This window comes from Ceratosolen solmsi, unplaced genomic scaffold, assembly GCF_000503995.2.
Source record: "Ceratosolen solmsi marchali unplaced genomic scaffold, CerSol_1.0 scaffold6, whole genome shotgun sequence".
Lineage (NCBI taxonomy): Eukaryota > Metazoa > Arthropoda > Insecta > Hymenoptera > Agaonidae > Ceratosolen > Ceratosolen solmsi.
The window spans coordinates 7,338,698-7,360,883 of NW_011948414.1; the positions used below are offsets into that span (position 1 = coordinate 7,338,698).

General features: G+C 30.0%; 1 protein-coding gene across 1 annotated transcript; it reads right to left on the minus strand.

Annotated features, from left to right (window-relative positions):
* Window positions 1-2,280: 2,280 nt before the first annotated feature.
* On the minus strand, window positions 2,281-14,662 carry LOC105367923 (protein bunched, class 2/F/G isoform). Its single transcript, XM_011506782.1, has 8 exons — window positions 14,469-14,662; window positions 11,825-12,241; window positions 10,073-10,612; window positions 8,658-9,258; window positions 7,878-8,244; window positions 5,024-5,322; window positions 4,146-4,197; window positions 2,281-2,645 (listed from the first exon to the last, which is right to left on the minus strand). Exons 2-8 carry the CDS (start codon window positions 12,009-12,011, stop codon window positions 2,442-2,444), a joined length of 2,250 nt encoding a protein of 749 aa, XP_011505084.1. The 5' UTR covers window positions 12,012-12,241; window positions 14,469-14,662; the 3' UTR covers window positions 2,281-2,441.
* Window positions 14,663-22,186: the final 7,524 nt, after the last annotated feature.

Sequence of the window (22,186 nt, forward strand, 5' to 3'; positions counted from 1 at the left end):
TTTTTTTTTTTTTTAACTTCTATTGCAATTGTGGACATTCTACTAGTTAAATGAAAATTCATAACATAAAAAAATGAATGGGGAAACATTTCATTTATACTGCCTTACCTTTAAACTGTTAATAAATAAATTTTTTAAATATTACATAAGAATAATTCAGTTATGTAATACTTCAATAACTATCGATTAAATAATTGAAAGGTTCGAAATGGAAGCTCATACAAGTTCCCGATTTTCCTCCCGCCTTCAGAATGGAAAACGAAAGAAAAATAAACGAACGTAAAGTGATGAACAGACAAAAATTACAAAAAAAAAATATATATATATATATACGTTGTTATCTTTCTTTCATTCTTTAGCTTTCTTCCTAGAAAAGAGTTTATAACATTTATAAATTTATAAAGTGTAATTATTGAACATTATTGCTCTTGAAAAGACGTCATACGATGAACGGTGTATTGCTTCTCGTTTGAATATCAAAGTCTTACGTTTAAAGTGTCATATTTAGCCTTTATATAGTGACCCGAAGTAATAAAACTTTCGTAAAAATCAAAAAAGATTTATTCCACGTGGATCCGAGGGACTCTACTTTTACTATTATTATTTCTTTTTCTACTTGCACAATCTACTTTAAGTAGATATTGAAATTTTTTTTAGTTTTATTTAGATTTCTATTATCTTAAATAAGTAGAATGTTTTATTAAAAAAAAAAATAAAATAAAAAAAAAAAAAATTCGCAGTCATTTAATGTAATTTAAATAAATAATACAACCTTGTTACAAATTTTAATGATGTATAATGAAAATTATATGTCTCTTTTTAAGAAAATAAGTAAATTAACAAAAAATAAAATAAATAAATAAAGTGATAGAACAACAACAAAAAAAAAAAAAAGAAAGAATAAAGATGTGAAAAACAAAGCGAAAATGATTGATTTTATATAAATTTTAATTTATCTTTCGTATAAGCCAATTTAATATTTCAGTTTTTAAACTTTATTTCGTTTCATACATTTAATTTTTATAAATATAAATAATATAGTTTATTATTCTAAAATTAATTGATGACTGCGTTTTTTTTTCGTTTTTTTTTCGTTTTTTTTTTTTTTTTTTAAATATAAATTTTTAAAACAAATTAAGAACTTAGCGTCGGTGAACAAGGTACCGAAAAAGCCTTCGGAAGACTATAAATTAATAAAAATAAAGAAAAACTTGGTGATTTTTTTACAATTAAAATTTTTTTATTAGGCGTGTAATAATGTAACATAAGATGTAGACAGAATACGAATTTTTGTCGAAAATGTGTTTCGCGTACACATCAAGAGCAGATAAGCGTTTGCTCACGCAATTATTTTTGCTGTTACTTATGTTACGCACCACCCTTATGAAGAAAAAAAAAAAAAGAAAAAAAAAACTGCACTACACAAGCGAGGTGTAGTTTAAAATATGAAAACGTCATTGGAATTTCAAATAAATGCATAACTCAATGCAAGAACAAAAAAAAAAAAAAATTGAATTATCAAATCACTCGACGACAGATAATTTTGAGTTTTTCATTTGTCTTTACACATTATATACGCAATTCTATGTCTCTTTGGAGTTTTCAGTTGAAGAAAATTCACGCTCATTACTTCGATTTCGTCGACGGGTTTTGTGTCTACTATAGGCTTTGGTATTTTTTTTTTCTTATTTAGATTTTGTCGATTTTTATTTGTTCCATTTGATGTAGCCAATAAAGATTTGTTGTAGAGTCGCTGATACGAGATTAAACGGGAGTTAGGCTTCTTTCTAGCTGCCGTTTCTTTTAATTGTATTTAAAAATCTTCGCTCGTTCTATATGTCCGTAAGATTTACAGTAAAAAAAGCAATTCACTTTCACTTACTTCTAAATCGCAATTCCTCTTTTTTGCTGACTCGCAGCGAGAACTTGTTTTTTTTTTTTTTTTTTTTTTAACTTTTTTTTTTTTTTTTTTTTGTATTACATTTAAAGACAAAACAAAAAAAATATTAATAAAAAAAAAAAAAAAAAACAGTGTTTAATTGCAATTCTAAACTTTTTACACAATACTCGTATCACGTATTTCCATTATTTTCTTTCTTGCCTATAAACGATAAACTGAAACGGTAAAAATTAATCTACGCACGTTGAATCATTTGTATCGTTCGATCGATTGTGTTTTTGCGTGGTGCTTTTTAATTTTTCATTCGTAATTTTTCTTTTTTACAAAAAAAAAAAAAAAAAAAAAAAAAGAAAAAAAAAGAAAAAAAAAAGACGGAAAGAAAAACGGAGGAAAACTCACTAACGCACTATCATGTATAATATAATAAATCTCATTATTTATAAATTTCTAAAAATCGTAAAGTTATATACAATAATTATATTATCCATTATGTATTTCGACGAGGGTATTTTCGATGAGAAACTTATGTACAAGCGGTTACCTATTGACCACTTCCCGAATTGTTGATGGGTAATTTCGTGGTCGTCTGACTTAGCTGAGCCAGGGTTTCCGGCGTGGCATGAGCCTTTAGGATCGAATTCTCTGCTTCCAGCTGATTAATACGATCCATCAGTTCGGCTATTTTTTCTTTTAGCACCTCGACTTCCTCCCGCACAGCGAACATCAAATGACTTTTCACCAAATCCTAGAAGCACGCGATAAATTTTTCTATTATAGAATTTCTCTCTCACCACATGCACACTTTATATAATGCAAATTATTATTATAAATATGTTAATTAGGAAAAATTAAAATATCTGAAATTACTATTTGAAATGTGTAACATTAAATAAATTTGCAATTTATTGTTATATTTTCATACGGATTGTTAAATGCGTTAACTGTAAGGGCAGACGTAGTTCGGTAGAACAATTGAGTGAATTGAGTTTTTAAATTTTTACAGTGTAAGCGCATCGGATTACAATAGTGATTATTATTGATTGTAGGGAATATTAATATTGTTTAAAACAAAACAAAACGAAAAAATTGTGAAATTATAAAAAATCTTTGAGATGATATTGCAAATGAAATTTTTATAAAATATTTATTCACATAATTTAATACAATGCGTGTATTAATAAAATTTAATTGAAATCAATAATTCTTTTATATGTAATTTCATTTACAATGCGACTTTTAGCTCCATCAGTTTGATCACACTTTATAGAATACATTAAATGTTTTATGTAACTTAGGTTATTAGCATGTATAATATAATTTATCTAAGAATTTGAAAAATTGTTAATATTTTATAAATTTTTACACTTATGTTTGTATTTTAATTATCTTATTATAAAATATAAAAATTTAGATATATTTAAAATACAAATTGTAATTATCTAGCATATATATATATATGTGTGTGTGTGTGTGTGTGTGTGTGTGTGTGTGTGTGTGTGTGTAATTTACGATCAATCCTTGATTGAAAATATATTATTTTCAATTCTGTAAGTCCAACTTTTTTGAGAATTAGAAGTGTGAACAAAATGCATTTTCCATAGATTTTATAATATCCTGTCTTTTGCATCTTAGATAATGGTATAATAATCAAATATTATTTTTATTCGCTTAACGATTGTTCAATTACAATACGATTATAAGAAAATTTATTAAACATTCTAAATGGAAATTTCAGATTCTAATATAATGAAATCATTAGAAATGGTGATAATGTAGTGTTATGGTAAGATTTTTATAAATTTTGAATTTACAAAATTATAAACAAATGAGGTGTGTAAAATCAAACATTTTTCTTTTACAATTGTCGATAATTTGATTCAGGGCAATTTCAATCGTTCAAAAATAAAAGACGCGATAGATTTACTTTTAATCAAAACAACGATTAAATACACACGCGCGCGCACCCACCTCCCACGCATATATATATATATATATATATATATACTTATCATAAAATTTTATAAGCATAAGTTGCTTTTCTATTAAAAATAACATATAATGTAGTTTTGCTTTAAATATTATCAACATATAATCGAATTTCATTGCTTAGCTGCAGATTTTTCACACCAATTTTGCATAATAATTCGAATTTTCTGAGAATTCTCGAGCAATCTATTTCACACAATTAGAGTAAGCTTGAGTTTAACTATCTAAGTAACGATTTAAGAAAATTTTAAGTACTTACCATAGCTTGTTCGATTTTATTGTCGATTGCTACAGCACTTGTCCCCGACATACTGTAAATGATACAATCAATTGTCATTCTTACGATTAAGACATACTTTTCACGGAAACATAAATAAAATGATTTCGGTACAAATTGAGTAGGAATCCCACTCATTACTGAATTTAATAATAAAGTTTTTTTTTTTATAACTGTATAAATTATTATAATAGCATTTAGCTTTTCCATCCTTCACTATTAAATAATAAAATATGTTTGAAAATTAAGTAGCTTATTAGAATGATCTAGCAATATTAGAAATTTCATATTTCTATTTAAAACACTATATACATTTATAAAGTGATCGAATATTTATGAAAATGTATATTAACTTTGGAGCTGTATAATTTTCATGAATTAAAAATAAATGATATAAAATAACGATACATATAGATATACATATATATATACATATATATATATATATATATACATTTTTTTTTTAATATAAAATCGGTTCTAATTTTTAATCTAGCGTCGCCTTAATGTTAAATTACCTTGATTTAAATCTATAACAATTATTAATTTTTTTCTTCTTCTTTTAATGTAATTAAGCCGAGCGTTAAGCTTTCATCATTATTTCGATGAGTTTGCTTTATTTAATGAAAATCGTCTAACGAGAGCAACAGCAATAATAATATTATGAATAAGAGGAGATTGAGAAAAATAAATTACTTTTAATAGTAATTAATGAGTTAATTGACATTGTCTCGTGATATGAACGGCTAATTTCCGTGGTGATTTTTATGGGAAAAACTCAATGAGGATCGACCGATCGTTCCATTACGCACGCTCGATGTTTGTAAATTCGACTAAATCGTGATAATAATGGTTGCAACCTTTCGTTATCTTCGTGAGTTTGGTGGTCATCGATATTCTGTGTAACCTCGGCGAGCGATTCGAGGAGCGCGGCGTCAGTAGTTACGGTCTGGCTCGCCGCCGCCGCCGCCGCCCCGGACACCACCATACCCGACAAGGAGTCCTGCTCCTGGTCAGGCTGCTGCTGTTGCTGCTGATGAAACGTCATGTTACCCTGTTGAATGGCACCGACCATCTGCACCTGACCAGCTGCGGCCGCACCAGTGGCCGACTGTTGTTGCTGAGGCCCAGACTGTATCTGCCCAGTCGCTGCCATCACCTACATTTTCACGTTTCGTTAATATCTTTGTTATTATTATTTTTTAATTCATTTTATTTGTCGATTGTTAATGCTAATTGCTATAGGTGGGAGGGCAATTGCGGATTCGGAGAATATTTGGTGAACCGACGTTGCATGAAGCTTTCTTTCTTTCCTTTTTTTTTTTTTTTTTTTTTTTTTTTTTCATAAGTATTATTCAAATGAGTTTTGATTTTTTAATGATTCTATTAATAAATCGTCTGGGTTCGCAACAAATCTAACTTTTTATTGCAACTTATAAATAAAATACTCGAGGCTAAGCGATTTAAAAAGTTAATTAATTTTTTCATTTTAATTATTTTGTTTTGTCTATGTTAAAAACTGTTCTAATAATATTTCTAAAATGTATTTAACTATCTTATGCCTAATTGTAAGAATTCCGTATGTAAAAGATAAGATATTGAAATTTTTGTGAAAACGAAAAGATATGTAGATGAATGAGACAGTCTAATTTTACATGATATGGGAAGAAGAAGTAAATTCTATTGGATCGTTTTTAATTAGCGTACTCGATATTGATACTCGACCGGTTGATAATTTTCAATAAATTTATAAACAATATAACAAACTATTTATACTTATCATACTGTACTATAAAATGTGGATTGGACATTTTGAAGGAAAGATTTCGAAATAACAAACGCATGTCTATTATAGAAGCATAATCGAGGTAATTCTGTTCGACCAAAATGAGTGGCCGCTATGCTACATTGTAATAAAAATTAATAATAATAATGGGCGTGTAAAATAATGTAATATATAATAATTGAAGCAATTTTGGCGAATTAAGTGTATTGATACTTATTTTTTTTTTACTTCGAAATCATATTTTCTACTGTTTTTAATTTGTTTTTAATTTATGAAATTGATCGATAATCCTAGGAGGAGGAGCAATTGGCAAAATCGGTAAAGCTTGTGGCAATCAAGCAGAATTTTCACTTTCGCTATAAAAAAAAAAAAAAAAAAAAAAAAAATAAAAAAAAAAAAAAAAAAAAAAGGCCATTTTATTATAAAACTCGTTTGTCATTTTACTATTCTTTAAACATTAATTTAATTACATCGTCAGGAAAAACCGAGTATGTCTTCATACAATTATATGCTTTTTCTCATAAAACTGTTTAATAAAAATCTTATAAAAATCTAACTCTTAATTAACTATTTTTATAAATTTTTCATTTTTATTACAGTATTATTAAATGCAGCGGAAAATTGCTTAACTCGCGAGTACATCTAATTTCTAGGCACATAGCCAGTGAAATCTAATAACAAGAACAATCGGGGGTTTTGAGTGACTATTTATCAATGTACTATTATTACTTACAACACAACACTCATACATAATTTCATTAGTTTTTATATATTTCAAATTGTAAATCTTTGAAAATGTTTGTTGCAAGAAGAAATCAATCAATCCTTTAAGTCTCATTACAACCTCAACTTTTGTTTCATAAGATATTTTCATAATACATTTGCATGTAAATATATTATTAATGAAAATAAAAAAATAAGTATTAAGAAAAACATTGCAATTGTATTTAATTTACACGTGTTCTAATTTAATTATCCAATTAAATTTGTCAACATTTCTATTACTATATTTTAAAAATATAGGCTACAGGCTTATAATAAATATTTTATAAAAGTGACTTTAACCTGAACTGACACACTTTGAAACTGCTGCACTTTGGCACATTGCACGTAACTGACGTTTTTTTAGAGTCGTTATTCCTTACATAACTGAAGGACTTTATTTCGATCGCGTATTTTAATTAATTAGCACTTTGCCATCTAGTGGTAAAAAAAAAAAAAAAAAAAAAAAAAAAAAAAAAAAAAATGACAATAAAAAAATCTGCCATAATAATGTATGGAAAAAGTGTTTGTTATGAAAATGTAAAGGAATTATATTATAAAGAAAATAAAATATAGAAAAAATTTATATTCTATCAAAAGTATGTTAAAAGTAGCATGGCTTCACAAATCTGTCGAACGAACGTAACACCGACAAATACAATCTACAAGCTTAAAATAGCATTTAAAAAGAACTGTGAAACCATCTAAATTCTTTTGCAATTTCTTTATGATTTTAATGATACGATATACACGCAAACACGTAACTCGCGGTTGTACACGAAAACATCATAAATAAAAGAAATTAACTAAACATTATTAATCAAGTATAAAGTGTAAGTACGAATAAAATAAGCCCTGCATCTGTTTGCTATTAAAATGTGCGATCGAAGTTATAAAAACTAATTACAAAATCGAGCATTTGTATGGATAGTAGATAGTTAGAAAAGAAAAACGAAAAAAAAAAAAGAAGAAATTTTAAATCTATAAATTTATATAAAAATTTTACTAGGTAATCAACAATAAGGATTAATAAATTAAAATTGACATATAATTTATCTTGGCAATATAAAATATGAGATCGGTAAGGCTCTATCGGTAAAGTAGTTCAATGAGAAAAAATTAAACTAACTCTTGATGAGTAGGTTTTTAAGAACAAAATCAATGACCTGCGACTGCTGCTGTAATTGCGGTGGCTGTTGCTGCTGTGGAGGCGGCGCTGCACTGGGCTGAGGAACTTTGTGTATATTCTGAATGCCTTGTATTCCCTGCATCGCAGCTATCGAGTCGGTAATTTGCGTTTGCTGTGACTGTTGCTGCTGCGACGTCGGCTGCTGCTGCTGCTGCTGCTGGGAGACGAGCATACTTGGGGGTTGAGAATTTTGAGGCGCACCGGTACTCGGCTGACAAACGTTTTGTGCCTGGGGTGGCATCGGCTGGACCTGCGAGCTCACCGATACGTACGTCGTTTCGTCATTAGGATGCGGAATATTTTGTTGCGACTGGGTCGCTACATTATTAGCTTGCGTAACAGGACTGAAAATTAAATGTTTAAAACGTTACAAATATATACCATACCTATTTGAAATTATGTGATTCGTAATAAATTTTACAGAATACTTTTGGAGTTAAGATTTTTTTTGTATACACTTTTCAGTCTCATAGATGTTCTTTCTTTATTTAATTTTCAACTTGTTGTTCTTACAACATCATTTACATTCTTCTAAATAGAAAGTATCAACACCGATTGTTTAACACTGTAGTCACTTTATGCCGTGCTATTTCATAAAACTGATATTTTGCAAATAATATGAAATAGCTAGTATTTCTCAAAGAGAGAGCACAAATGTTGAAGAAGGACTTTCGTCGATAGAAATTAATTTTTAAAATCAAAAAGCAGCGGATAAGGCGATAAATTCAGTAAATGAGCAATGAGTTTGGAGACGCACCATCCTTGGGGCGCGAGGATTGGAATAGTGCCTTGGGGCATGCTCTGCGTTTGGCCAATATTATTTGGATGAGCAGATTGCAGGTTAGTCGGTAAGGTTGTTCCCTGGCCGGTGGTCTGCTGCTGCTGTTGCTGTTGCTGTTGAGACTGTTGCGTCTGTGAAGCCGACGATTGAAAGTATTGCGGAGGCACCTGCTGTTGTTGCCCCGGGACCGCGTAAGCGCCTGCACTTATCGACGGATGTTGCTGCTGCTGCTGCTGCTGCTGCTGCTGCTGTTGTTGTTGCTGTTGCTGCTGTTGTTGTTGTTGTTGTTGCTGCTGCTGCTGCTGCTGCTGCACTTCCTGATGCAAGGATCCATTAACGTCGATGACGAGGCTCATATCGTCGACCTGTTGTTTGTTTACTGAATCGGGTACGACGATGCCGGTGTCGGTTACGCCATACGATATGCAGACTTCATTTGGATCGGAAACCTTGGACGTGCTTATCGCCGTCGGCTGGTTCACCGACGTATGGTCCAGGTAGTCCATGCAGGTCCATCTTCCACGTTTGAATGGTTCTGTGCTTTCGATTTTCACAACTTTGAACCTTTCGTTTCTACCTGTAATTATTAAAATTTACACGTCCCATTACTTTTCTTCATTTTCACAATTGAATAAAAATTTTATCTAAATAATACAGTCGATTGTCCTCTACAATAGCTGAGGCTGTCTTTTTAATTAAATAAATATATAAATATAGGAATAATTAAATGGAGAGATAGATAGTAAATATTTTTGAAAGTCTTGAGTGTCGTATATATAATTGAATTCGTTCTTTTTAAAATATTCTTTACATAAGTTTAAAAGCTTCTAATTAATAACAATCATAATAATCGCCAAGCGAGCGAATATATGCATAAAATTAGCAATGAATATTTAGCTCAATATAATCATTAAAAAATCAGAATGCACAAAATTCTCAACAAGATTATCAAAATAATTGTTTAAATGTATGGATTAAGTAAGCGAGCATTTATTATATAATACTTCCATTATTATAACCTTGAGATATTCTCATAGATTTTCCCTCGATATTTCATACGACAATGTAATAGTTAATTTAGTTGACACATAAACTTGCAGATAAAAAGTAAGTTTTTAAATAGATGATAAATGTTCATTATTCAGCCGATAAAACAGTTTTACAGAAAATTTCATACCACTCTGTAATCGGAAAATTTGCGTTGTTGCCAAATCTTTGCAGCTTAATAATCATTGGATGTTCGTAAGACTGTTTTCATAAACAATTTTCTCTAAACAATATTAATAAAACTAACAACAGGGACAGTCGATTCATTGATAAAATACGTCCTTGGTGATTATTTTTTTTTTTTTTTTTTTTTTTTGGGCAATCGAACGTACGCTCGCTCTTACCGTGTGAATGGACTTCTCTTAGATCGGAATCCTGCTTGGCGTTGCTCGACAACAAATTGATAATATTATTATCCGTTACAGAGGTAATATCCAAAGTATTGATGTTGCTGTCATTGGTGGAATTATTGGTGTTGTTGGTTTCCGAGGACGGCACTATTGCTAATCCGTATTGCGAGCTCGTAGGTATGACGGGAGCCGTGCTGAGAGCAGCGTTGCTGGCATTAAAGAAAACGTCGTCCTTGGAGAAGGTGTCCTCGGAGTAGCTGGGTGTCTCGATGTCCGTCAGCCTTGAGTGCTCGACGCTGTTGTCCTCCGTGTGGGACTCGTCGAGGTCGTCGTTCGAGTCCTCGCCGGCATCGTTGCTCATGCGACATCCAACTGTGACGCTGGTGATTTGGAAGGAGGAAGTTTTCTTTGTTCGACATTGGGCGGTATTATTCGGGGTGTTGTTCGGGGTGTTGGGTGCCGAGTTACCGACGGGTATCGGCATCGAGCCTAACGACTGACCATGGTGGTGGTGGTGATGCTGCTGGATTTTACCTGCAAGTCGCGAGGTTGGCATTTATCAGACAAATTAATTTACTTTTTTAATTAAATTCTACGGTCATTTGTTTTTATTTTCAGACTGGAAGCATAATTGTAATCGTTTGATAGGATAGATTATTCATAATAATATTACGGATGTTGGGCCTAAATAGTGAAAGAATAATTATAAGGATTTTGATTACTTTTAAGTAAACTTTTTGGCGCTATCACATAGCATAAGCTCTATGATTTACGAGTTTTAATCGAAACAATTTACTTATACTATATTCTTCTACTGGCGAATTATTAAGAAATCTAATTTAGATAAATAGAATGGAAGGAAATTGAATGAAATTTTTTTTTAATTGATTTATTTAATGTTTTAGATAAATTTAAGAGTAAATTTAAGAGTAAATTTAAGAGTAAATTTACTCCTCGCTTATTATGTCCTGAATTTCTTAATGATTTCTTACTTTATTTTTCATATTAATCAATAAAATAATTAACATACAGAAATATAGATTATTAACTCACATTGAAATTTACATGTTTCTTTTTGTAAATTATTTTATCAAATGTCACTATGTTGCGTGCATATTATGAATGTTATAAATTAACTGCCCAGAGACGATTTTTTTTTTTTTTAGAACAACAAACTATATTCGTTCGTGAAACTTTAACAAAGTTGACGCAAATATTCTTAGTCATTGATAAAAAGTTAACAATAAACGTTCTTAATAAATTCAAAATAAGGACCAGTTATTAAAGACATTAACAAATTTTATGCTTTTTCTTTATATATATATATATATATATATATATATATATATATATATAATCACGATATATCGAACGTTAGAAGAGATTTATTAATCGCATTGGTATTCAATGAAATTTATAAACTCAAATTTTAATACTAAGCTTTTCTTTACGGCCTCGACACTTCTATGCGATAATATTGCTTATAAATGTCATAATATTGCCTATAAACCAATATAATTATATTAAATATAACTAGTAAATAATCGAGAAAACACTTGTTCAAAAAAAAAAAAAAAAAAAAAAAAAAAAAAAAAAATGACAAAAATAATGGTACCAAGATCTTTTTAGAGTCACCATGTAAATATCATACCAAGGCATTGAAAGTCGTGGGGGGAGGGGGGAGGGGGGGTTTTGAATAATTCAATATACCGTATTCTCTCGGTATAAAAGAAAGTGGCTTCTTACCAGGATTGTCAATCGGTTCGCCCAGTCGTATCGTCTCGGTGGTGGTGCGGTGTACTGGCGCTGAAATTTTTCGGGTAGGTATTTGTCCGGAGCCACCACCACCGCCGACGCCGACGCCACCGCCGCCGCCACCATCCGCCGGTGATGATAACTTATGCGACGGTTTCCTAAGAACATTGTCCGCCATATCGCCGTTGCCGCTGCTGTGCGCTCCTGCCGTTTAGCAGGGAACAACGGATATAACGACACGATGCACCGCAATGTGCTGCTGCTGCTGCTGGTGCTGCAAACCCCCGCGTATGTTTTTCTGCTCCGAGGCGCATAGTAAAAACGACATGTCGTTGCGATGATGCACCGCTGAGCGCCTGCTCGCACGACAACGATGGCGTTAGGATTCTAGGAGGATGGTCCAGTTTACTGAAAACAAGGCAACGAGATTAATTATCTGGTTCATCGTTAGTGGAATGTATAGAGAAATCGGTGACATTTCAAAATAGACGTGCACATCGTTATACCGTCGTACTTCTACATTTTTATTTTTATTTTTTATCATAATTCAAATTCTCTTTCAGCTTTATATGTAACTTCATGCATATAAAACAGTTTTATAACACGATTTACAGAAGTTTTAATTTACCTAAATGACATTAAATTTGTACATGTGGATATAAATATTTATTGTTTTTTAGATTTATTTTTTTTTATATTTTCTTTTTGTAATTAAAATACAATTTCCGTTGCAGCTGTCAAAAAGCATAAAAGTTTTATGAAAAAAAAATTAATTTATTAAAATATTAAAATAGATTACAATAAAAGTCATTAAAATTTTGTATTCCATATTGGCAATTAAAACAAAACAAAAAAAAAAAACAAAAAAAAAAACAAAAACAAAAAAAAATAACAATAGAAAGAATGAAATCCTATTTATATACAATATAACATAATTTACTTATATATCTTATAATCATTAGAGTAAAATTATCTGGATATTTATAATAATTAATTATTAGATTTAACCTTAATGAAATCTTTGCAAGTTATAAATATACATATTACAAATATTATATACTATTAATAATAATACACATTGTAAAGGCCAATAAAAAATGACAATGACTAAAATGATTTGAAAAAGGTTTAAATTAGGTATTAAAAATAGTTTAAGAGCATTCGCTGATTAAATCTATAAAAAATATGGTATATAAAATGTGATTTAAAGTAGTATAACGTTTAGGTATTTATAGATTATGATAAGATTGCAATAATTCTATCATGAATCAAATAGGTAATACTTATTATAAGATAAAAATGAAATTAGAGAAAAATGAATATTAACTGAGAATATGAAATTTTTAAACGATCGATTATTTTTGATGAAAGTAAATTATGATACAAATTATTGCATTAAGTTTAAAAAATTTATTCTTCCATTCTATTTGAATATGCCTGCTAGAACATAACCTCACTTTTCTATATTAAATATAAAAGTTGCAACAAATTGTTTAATTAACTAAATAGCGATTCATAGACTGTGGAATATACAAATTACCGTTATCATGAAGACACTTAATTATGTTTAATTTCAACATCTGAATTAATCTAACTTAAGGCAAAAATATGAAAATTATCTATACTATGGAATATTAGAAATGACACTTGTACATAAACGTTTCCTATTCAAAAAGCTATCAAATTTTTTTCAATTCAAATTAATAAAGAATTTCACACTGCAATTATGAAAAATGATTACAAACTTTTTACAATTTAATTATGTCTAACTTTCAAACATGACAACCATAACCAAAAAATAACCTTTATTGAACTTCATTACACAATGTGGAAACTTGCATAGCAACCAAAATCGAAATATAAAAACATGCATTGCAGAAAACTAAATACTATAAAATCAAATTATACCTTCTTTAACGTTATCTTAACAAAATAATACAACCTCTTGCTTTATTATTATCCCAATTATCCCATTGAAAAATAAAAATCAAACACTATACGAACTCTTATGAACCATTGACTTATTGAAGAAATATTAAATTCCAATCGAGCTTTGTACAGTTATGTATCTTTATAAAGGAAGTAATGAAATCATTTAATAATGTAAGATATTAAAAAACATTAAATATATCTACATATAAAACTCTATCAAATGAAATACTCGATTACATTATCAACAGTCTTTAATGCTTAGCACTTTTATTTACACTGACTGGTCTCGTTGGGAATTTGTCTATAGTTTGCAAGTAGTCACCAGGTGATAAAGAATGACATAGAAAATCATGATGAGTATGTCAAAGACTTAAAGACCTCATTGATCAAGCTTGATACAGCTATAATTGAACTATTTAAAGCTTGGACATACCTTACGGTACATACTTCAAGAGTCGAATGGACAATGGACACCTACACGAATATACTATAGCAACAAGAGAGAATTAAAAAAATTGGAGGAAGGAAGAACAGAGAAGAATAAAATTTGCCAGCCTAAGTTCTTGCATGAGTCAATATATGTGTGCTTCAATCTGTGCGTTCACCTAAAACGAACGTGATTTGAAAATCGATGTTTTCCTGTGACGGTCGAGTGAGTAATATTATTAATTCCGCCGCTACTTTGCTGCGTATACACGCTTACCCTTCCGTTGCTTAACTGCCTTCCGTATTTTTTTTCTCCTCTATCTTTCTCGCTTTCAGACACGATTTTGCTCTCTCTCCTTGAGTCGTTGCGATGATGTTCCCCTTGCTGCCGATCTATCTCTCACTTATTCATTTCCACGCACATTTATTGCTCTCGTTTTCCCGTTCTCTCTCTCTCTCTCTCTCTCTCTCTCGCACGCGCACGCACACGCGCACGCTCGCACTCACACGCACACGCTCTCTCTCTCTCTCTCTCTCTGTCTTCACTCTCTTCTCTCTCTCTCTCTCTCTCTCTCTCTCTCTCTCACTCGGATCTTCCTCTATCTTCCTTTATATTCCTCTATCTTCCTCTATCTTCCTCAATCTCTCCACAATTCGCACTCTTTCTCCTTCTCACTACTGCAGCTTAACCTTCTTGCTCGAACCGACAGGTTGACAGTTCAGCAGCATTTCATCTGACGAAAAAGTTTCTCTTTGCCTGCCTGACTTCTTCTTCCTTCTTTTTTCTCTCCTCCGACTCTATCTCTCTCACTCCCGTTGCTGGGCTCGCCGAAAAATCGTTCCCTCTCCGCCACCTCCTCTTCGCCGTCCTGACGTCCTTCGCATGTGTGTTTACGTGTTCATGTACGTATGACACACATTGATAAGCGATCACGCATGTATATGTAATACGTGTATCTCACGGATGTCGGCGGTGATCGCCGATCGCAATAAAGAACGGCACAATGCTCGTACAGGACAAACACAGGCGGGCAAAATTACCAACGATGTTCTCGATAAATTATATCGTTATGACCTATTCGCTCTATCGCTGCTTTCGTAGGCCGCTCCACATTTCTCCTCGCGTCCGCGCGCGTGTGTGCGCCAGGAGAAACGACGATCGGACGTACTTTTCTTTTTCTGTCCTCCTCTCTTTCGCCCTGTGAGCTTTTACCGCTAACTTAGCGATTACAATGCGCGTAGACAAAAGATATTTGCCGTTCTCCCTCGTTTTTATATCAATTCTTGCCGCCCTCGTCCATCGTGGGTGTCTTGCGCGCGACGACACGACGGCAACGACGACGGCAACGGCAACGGCAACGACGACGGCGACGGCAACGGCAACGGCAACGGCAACGACGACGACAACGGCAACGGCAACGGCAACGGCAACGGCAACGGCAACGGCAACGGCAACGGCAACGGCAACGGCAACGGCAACGGCAACGGCAACGACGACGACAACGACGACAACGACGACAACGACGACAACGACGTCAACGACGACGACGACGACGACGACGACGACGACTCACGGATTTACCGACTTCACCTACACACTGCCGAATCGTACACGCGTATAGGTTATGTTCGTACGTCTGGCTGTACCATAGTCTGTACTTGCGCTCTCGGGTCTCTCCCCTTTGGCAGATGGAGTTTAAAAATGGCTGCGCCGACGTATGCATCAATGTGTATATAAAAGAGAGAGAGAGACGGACTGTGGAGGTGTATTAAGAAGGTAAGTGGCGAGAGAGAGAGAGAGAGAGAGTGAGTGAGTGAGTGAGAGAGTGAGAGAGAGTGAGTGAGTGAGAGAGAGAGTGAGTGAGAGAGTGAGAGAGAGCGAGTGAGTGAGTGAGAGAGAGTGAGTGAGTGCAGCGTCGGTTGACGACGACGAGGGGCCGTAGGAGGGCGGCAAAGGAGAAGCGAGAAAGACAGCGTAACGAGCGCGGGGGAAGAAAGAGTAAGGAGCGCGAAGGAGCGAGCGAGGGAGATAGACAAAGCGACAGAGTGGGAAAAGGAAGGCCGGGAGGTCAAAAAATTCTATCTATCAGATGGAGAGGAACTTTATAGGTGCTTATTGTGGAGAGTCCGTGTACAGACGGGTGGCGAACTCTTGCGACGTTGTCCGGACACACATTGTTACGAAAGCCAATGGTAGACTATTTTTTCAAGACATGTGTAGAATAAGAGAATTTGAAGTTGGCGGTGAGATGTCCAGCAAACACAATTGACAGGCTTTTTCGAATTTAGCGCCCACTTTGCGGGCCTTGGAGCGTTCGTTCGCTTCCCCTGCACACGTACACGGCCAACACAGGCACGCGTGGCCATGCATGCATGTTGCTTCAATCCGCATGTACGCATCCATTTATGACGAGAAACACAGGCGCGCACGCACACGCGCACGCACACGCACTTTTGATATAAAAAGAAAAATATTTTCAATTTTGTTTATTAGACGCTTGAACGATATTAAGTAAAATTAAGGATTTGAAGTAAATTAAACAAAGATCTCTGCTATTGTTTATGTATAATACATTTTATTAGATAATATTCATGCGATAAAATGTATCGCGATTATCGCATTTAAATCTATATGTCACATACAAATCCAATTGTATGTATTAATATACACGTATTTTTATCAGGCGATTAGATATTAGAAATAATATTAGAGTTAAAGTTAAAATTTAACAATTGCTTAATAATCACTTAGATGTATTTTAATGAAAAGTAATTTATAATATAAATTATATTGATACACATTCTCTAATATATTGATAAAATCAATTTTAATTTTTATCGATATATAACCGTTTCAGTTTTCACTGTTTTCAGTTCAGAAACAATTAAAAAATTCAATTTTCGTTGACAAACTCATTATTATTTTCTATTTTTTGTAAATATTACGGGTGTGTTTATTTTATCTATATTTCCTAAACATTACGATTCACATTGTGTTGGGAACAAAATGTGTATTTACTGTTTATTTTGTTTGTGAAGCTACTGTCATCGAAGACGAATAATTTTATCAATGATGTAAAGACTTTGATTAGACATTGATAGATTCTTTAAGAAGATGTTCTAGTATTGTTATGATGATTATCTGACAATATAAAATCAAATCAGTAATATGAAGATATAAATGGAATTTGGCAGCGAATATTGAAAAACGGATTCATTTATATTTTATGCCAAATATCTGTTGCGTCTTAATTTTTGTTTTATTAACGTAAAACTTTTATAATCGATTCCTTCATATAATGTTATATAAGGTACAAATAAAATATCTTTCGATATACACTGAATACTTATTCTTCTCAATTTATATACGTGTGTGTGCGTGTGCGTGCGTGCGTATGTATATCGAAATAATTATCTAATTTTCATACATATTATATTATTCTATTTTCAACTTATTCACCGTTCATGTAATATTATCTTTAATTAATATAATACTATAATTTTATCTTATGTGAGATAGTATATTGCTTGGAATAAGATAATGTAAGTATAATAATTTATAATTATAATCTAATTCTGCTATTTCTAACTATTACAATTAAATAAAGTTGAATATAATAAATACTTTATAGTCAACTGTTAAATAAAAATTCAAAATTTGAATAGATTTTTATTGTAAAATGCTACAAATAAATTTAAATAAAATTGTTTATTTATAAATATGCTACTCTACGTGTTTTTCGTACATATGAATACTTAGATTTGAACGGTAAGTATTTTTCCAATATATACAAATATGACTAATGTATATGAAGAGAAAAAAAAAACTATTAAAATTTTTAATCTGTTAAAAATGTGTTCATTGTCATTCATAACTTTTCATAATTTACCTACTATTTTCTTTTAAAAATGTTTGATTGGATAAGTAAGAAAAATTTTACTCTATTTTATAAGGTATATTATATCTATAATTTTATACTTACTTATTTTACGTACACGACTGACTTTTTTTATTAGTTGCATATACTTTAAGAAAATGTATGAAAAAAAAAAAAAAAACGTTATATTCTCTAATTATCTCATTGTTTTTATATACGCATTTTACAAATTAAAAAATACATATAATAAAGACAAAAATAGTTGATTATTATCGTGAAGGTGAAAAACATTATCTAATTATTATACTCATATAACATAACACATTAACATAATTAGTATTTTATTTTATAATGATATGATTATTCATAGTTTTAATATATAATTTAGAAATTTATATTATTAATATCACACTCAAGCAGACACAATAATTGTATGATTGTAAATATTTTTAAATTAATTAAATTATGTGTAAACCATACCATTAAATTACACCATTAAATAACCTAATACCTGTTACTCTAATAAATTCTTTTAATTGCAACCTTTCTCAAAATTTTACTAAAAAAATTAAAATTAAAATTTAAGTAGAGATCTTATGTTTTAAATATTTTATTTAACTTGAGAAAAATATTAAGATATTTACTATATTTGTGTATTCTATAACTATTATTATAATCTTCGTGTAGTTTATCATAATATTAATGTAGATTTCGCACAATGTAATTGTAATCTTAAAATCTTGATACTTTTTAAATTCACTTTAATTTTAATATTATATTATATATGAAAAAGAAACCCCAAATAAAATCAAATTTGAAATAATCTTTAATCCAGGAGAATATTTATACAAAGTAAGTGATAAAAAGATTAGAAGAATAATTTTATTAAGTTAAATTATTATTAAATTAATGTTATTTGTGTTGCACTATTTAATTTCTATAAGCATTAATATTTTTAATTAAAATTACTTCCAAATTAATTTCATTACGATTAAAAAAAAAAAAAAAAAAAAAAAAAAAAAAAAAAAATAGCTAATACATTAAATTTTTTATTTTAATGAATACGAAAAGCTAATTTTCAATAAGGTTCATTTTATATTATTCGACAGAGAAAAATCCAAAGTCTACGTGAGGTAAATCCTGACAGAAACGAATAGCACTGTTTTACAATTTAGATAAATTTACTTAGCTGGATTCTTCGAGTAATATTGCGAATTCTAATAGATGCAAAAATACTGTTAAGAAGTTTCGAAATCATTATAAGCCATCTAGGTCGGAAGACTTATGTTGGCAATGTAAGTTAAACTAAAATCTGTACAGATACAATTATTCTTTTTTTTTTTTAACGGTTACAGACTACTTAACTATTTTATATTCATTTTTTTTTTTTTTTTTTTTTTTGTCCATAGATCTCATTGAATATTAATTTAACATTTATTCTCTTAATTTCTTATTTTTAGATCAGTAATATTGATATTTCTTGAAAACCTTTAATACTGTATTAACGTACAAGTAATATTTTATTGTAATATTTTTCAAATAATTTTATACATTATTTGTTATTTGTTTCAAAACTCGCTTTTTTACACATATTTAATTTTACTCTTTTACATAAATTTGATTAAAGAAAATATCTTTACTTTACCCATTCTCTTTAAAGAAATGTTAAAAATGTTAAAAGAGAATTTTCTTTTTCATATATTTGCTTTACGATTGTGTATCATCAATATTAATCGGACATACGCTTAATATAATATAATTCATGAATTATTATAAAGTTTTGATCAAAAGATTGTTTAATGAAAAAAAAAAAAAATTGTCCTTATAAAAGAATCATTTAATTAATTAGGTTTCGAATTCAGCATGAATTATATAAATTTATTAATAATTAATTATCTATTATGGATAATAATTAATTTTAACGATAATTTTATGAATATGATCACATATATTTAAGAAATATATTAAATACTTATTTAAAATTATAAAAATATTTTAAAAATTATATGTAGATTTTATAGGTTTGTTATAGCCATACTAAGATATAACATTATAAATAATAATTATAGTGAATTAGTTTTTTTCGTTATCGTTAAAATAAGTATTATACTAACAAATTAATAATTACTTCTATTAAATAAATAAACATGATCGTTATTTTAATCTCAGGATATAAAAATTATTAAATTTATATAAAATAATTACGATATAGCTGTTCAAATTTATTACATATAATATGATGAACTAGAAATAATCTTTTGGTACATACTTTTATATTAGTTGTTGATGCTGTTTATTCATTGTATATATTTAAATCTAAAAACAGATGAAAATATTCATTAATTATTCATAATATTAATCAAATTTCAGCACACAACATACAATACACACACACATACACACACACACACATACACATGTATATACATATTGTTATGTAATAAGTTTGTTAATAATATTTGAAAATAAATATTGCAATGAATTTGTTTGATAATATATACTTTACTTTAACACCAATAGGTTGTATCTGAATTATTATAATATAGATATTTTTAATAATCGATAAATATCTATTTAAAATCTTTTTATTGAAAGTCAGGTAATAATATAAATGTTTAACAAAATCAAATATAAATGTGTTACACTTCCGAGCTATATGATTCTTCCATCTCGCTTCGACTTATCTTTCCATTGAATCCCATACATTTTGAAAGTAGGAATGGGCTTCCAACTTTCGGTATGGACACCTACATATTCTGTATTTTCATCATTATCACTCTAATCTCAAGATTCTAGTACCATATTTTTCTATTTTTCGAATCATTTACTATTATTTTCCAAAGCTTCGAATTCTGTATTTGACCGACTACAGTAGATGCTTTGACAAATATGCGATTTTGAGAAAATTTCACAATAAAAATATAAATATCCCTTTGAAGCTATATTAAGTATATTTTTGAATCTATTAAATTTGATTAAATTTAGAAAATTTTAATTAAAAAATAATATTTCAAGCTATTATTATTTTACAAGGGCGTCACTTATATAATAGTTTTAAATGTATATATATATATATATATATATATATATAATCTTATTAGTCAGATTCTATTATCAATGATACAAAATAATGCTTCTTATATTTTTGTTATATATTTAACAAAATAGCCTTTTTGCGTACTAAAATTTTATGAATATTGAACAATTAAAATTAAAAATGAATATAGATGCAGTGAAATAAAAAAAGAAAAAAAAGACTAGAATAATTTCAATTTCTTCTAAATGTAAATGATTACCTCCGAGCTTCGTTAAAAGTGAAATTGAAAGGTACGACTGTTATCTATTTTATATATGCATATAAAACTTATAAAAGCAACTAAATATACCTTGCCCATGGCTGACTATTTACTAAGCGAATAATCTATATATCCACGTATAAGCATCACTCAACGCTGCCCACTAATAAACTCTGACCCTGATTGTAAGTTTTTAGAAGGATATTTATATTTGCGCGAGTCGGCGTATTAATGAAGTAAGCATTAAAGCAGGATAGACATTGAATTATTAAAATTTTTATTTATCCGACAATATTTTTTTTAATTACTTTTCTCGTAGTATTTTCCGTATGCACACATAATGTCAGTACTATTCCACAAGTAAATTATATCAATTTTAAATGATAATTCATAATTGATCAATAATTGTTGGAATAAAGAATTGCTGTGAATTGTAAGGGTTATTGATATTACTTTGCTTTATTGGTAATATTAGAAAATACTTGTCTAAAAATTACTTCTTCAATTAATAAAGAATGGCTGAAAATTAAAAAAAAAAAAAAAAAAAAAAAACAACAACGTAATACATTATTGGATTATATAAACGATTGTAGTCGATCATGTCGAACAATTTAGTTTTAAGTTATTATTTTTCAAAGCACTTACAATAATATTACTAGGCAATAAAACTTTCTGATTATCCATCTAAAATGTTAGATTAGCTATCAAATTTGATAGTTTGATGTTTGATTCGTAATCAGTCATTATATTTATTAACGACGAATCTCTTTCATTCAACTTCAACTTATGTATAGGCGAGCGCGCACGAGTACACATGGATT

Coding starts and splice junctions, on each gene's coding strand:
- LOC105367923 (XM_011506782.1), bottom strand. CDS start 12,011: ATGGCGGACAATGTTCTTAGGAAACCGTCGCATAAGTTATCATCACCG. Junction 5,323..7,877: donor AATTACAGCAGCAGTCGCAG/GTCATTGATTTT, acceptor GTGAAAATGTAG/GTGATGGCAGCGACTGGGCA. Junction 2,646..4,145: donor ATAAAATCGAACAAGCTATG/GTAAGTACTTAA, acceptor GCGTGCTTCTAG/GATTTGGTGAAAAGTCATTT.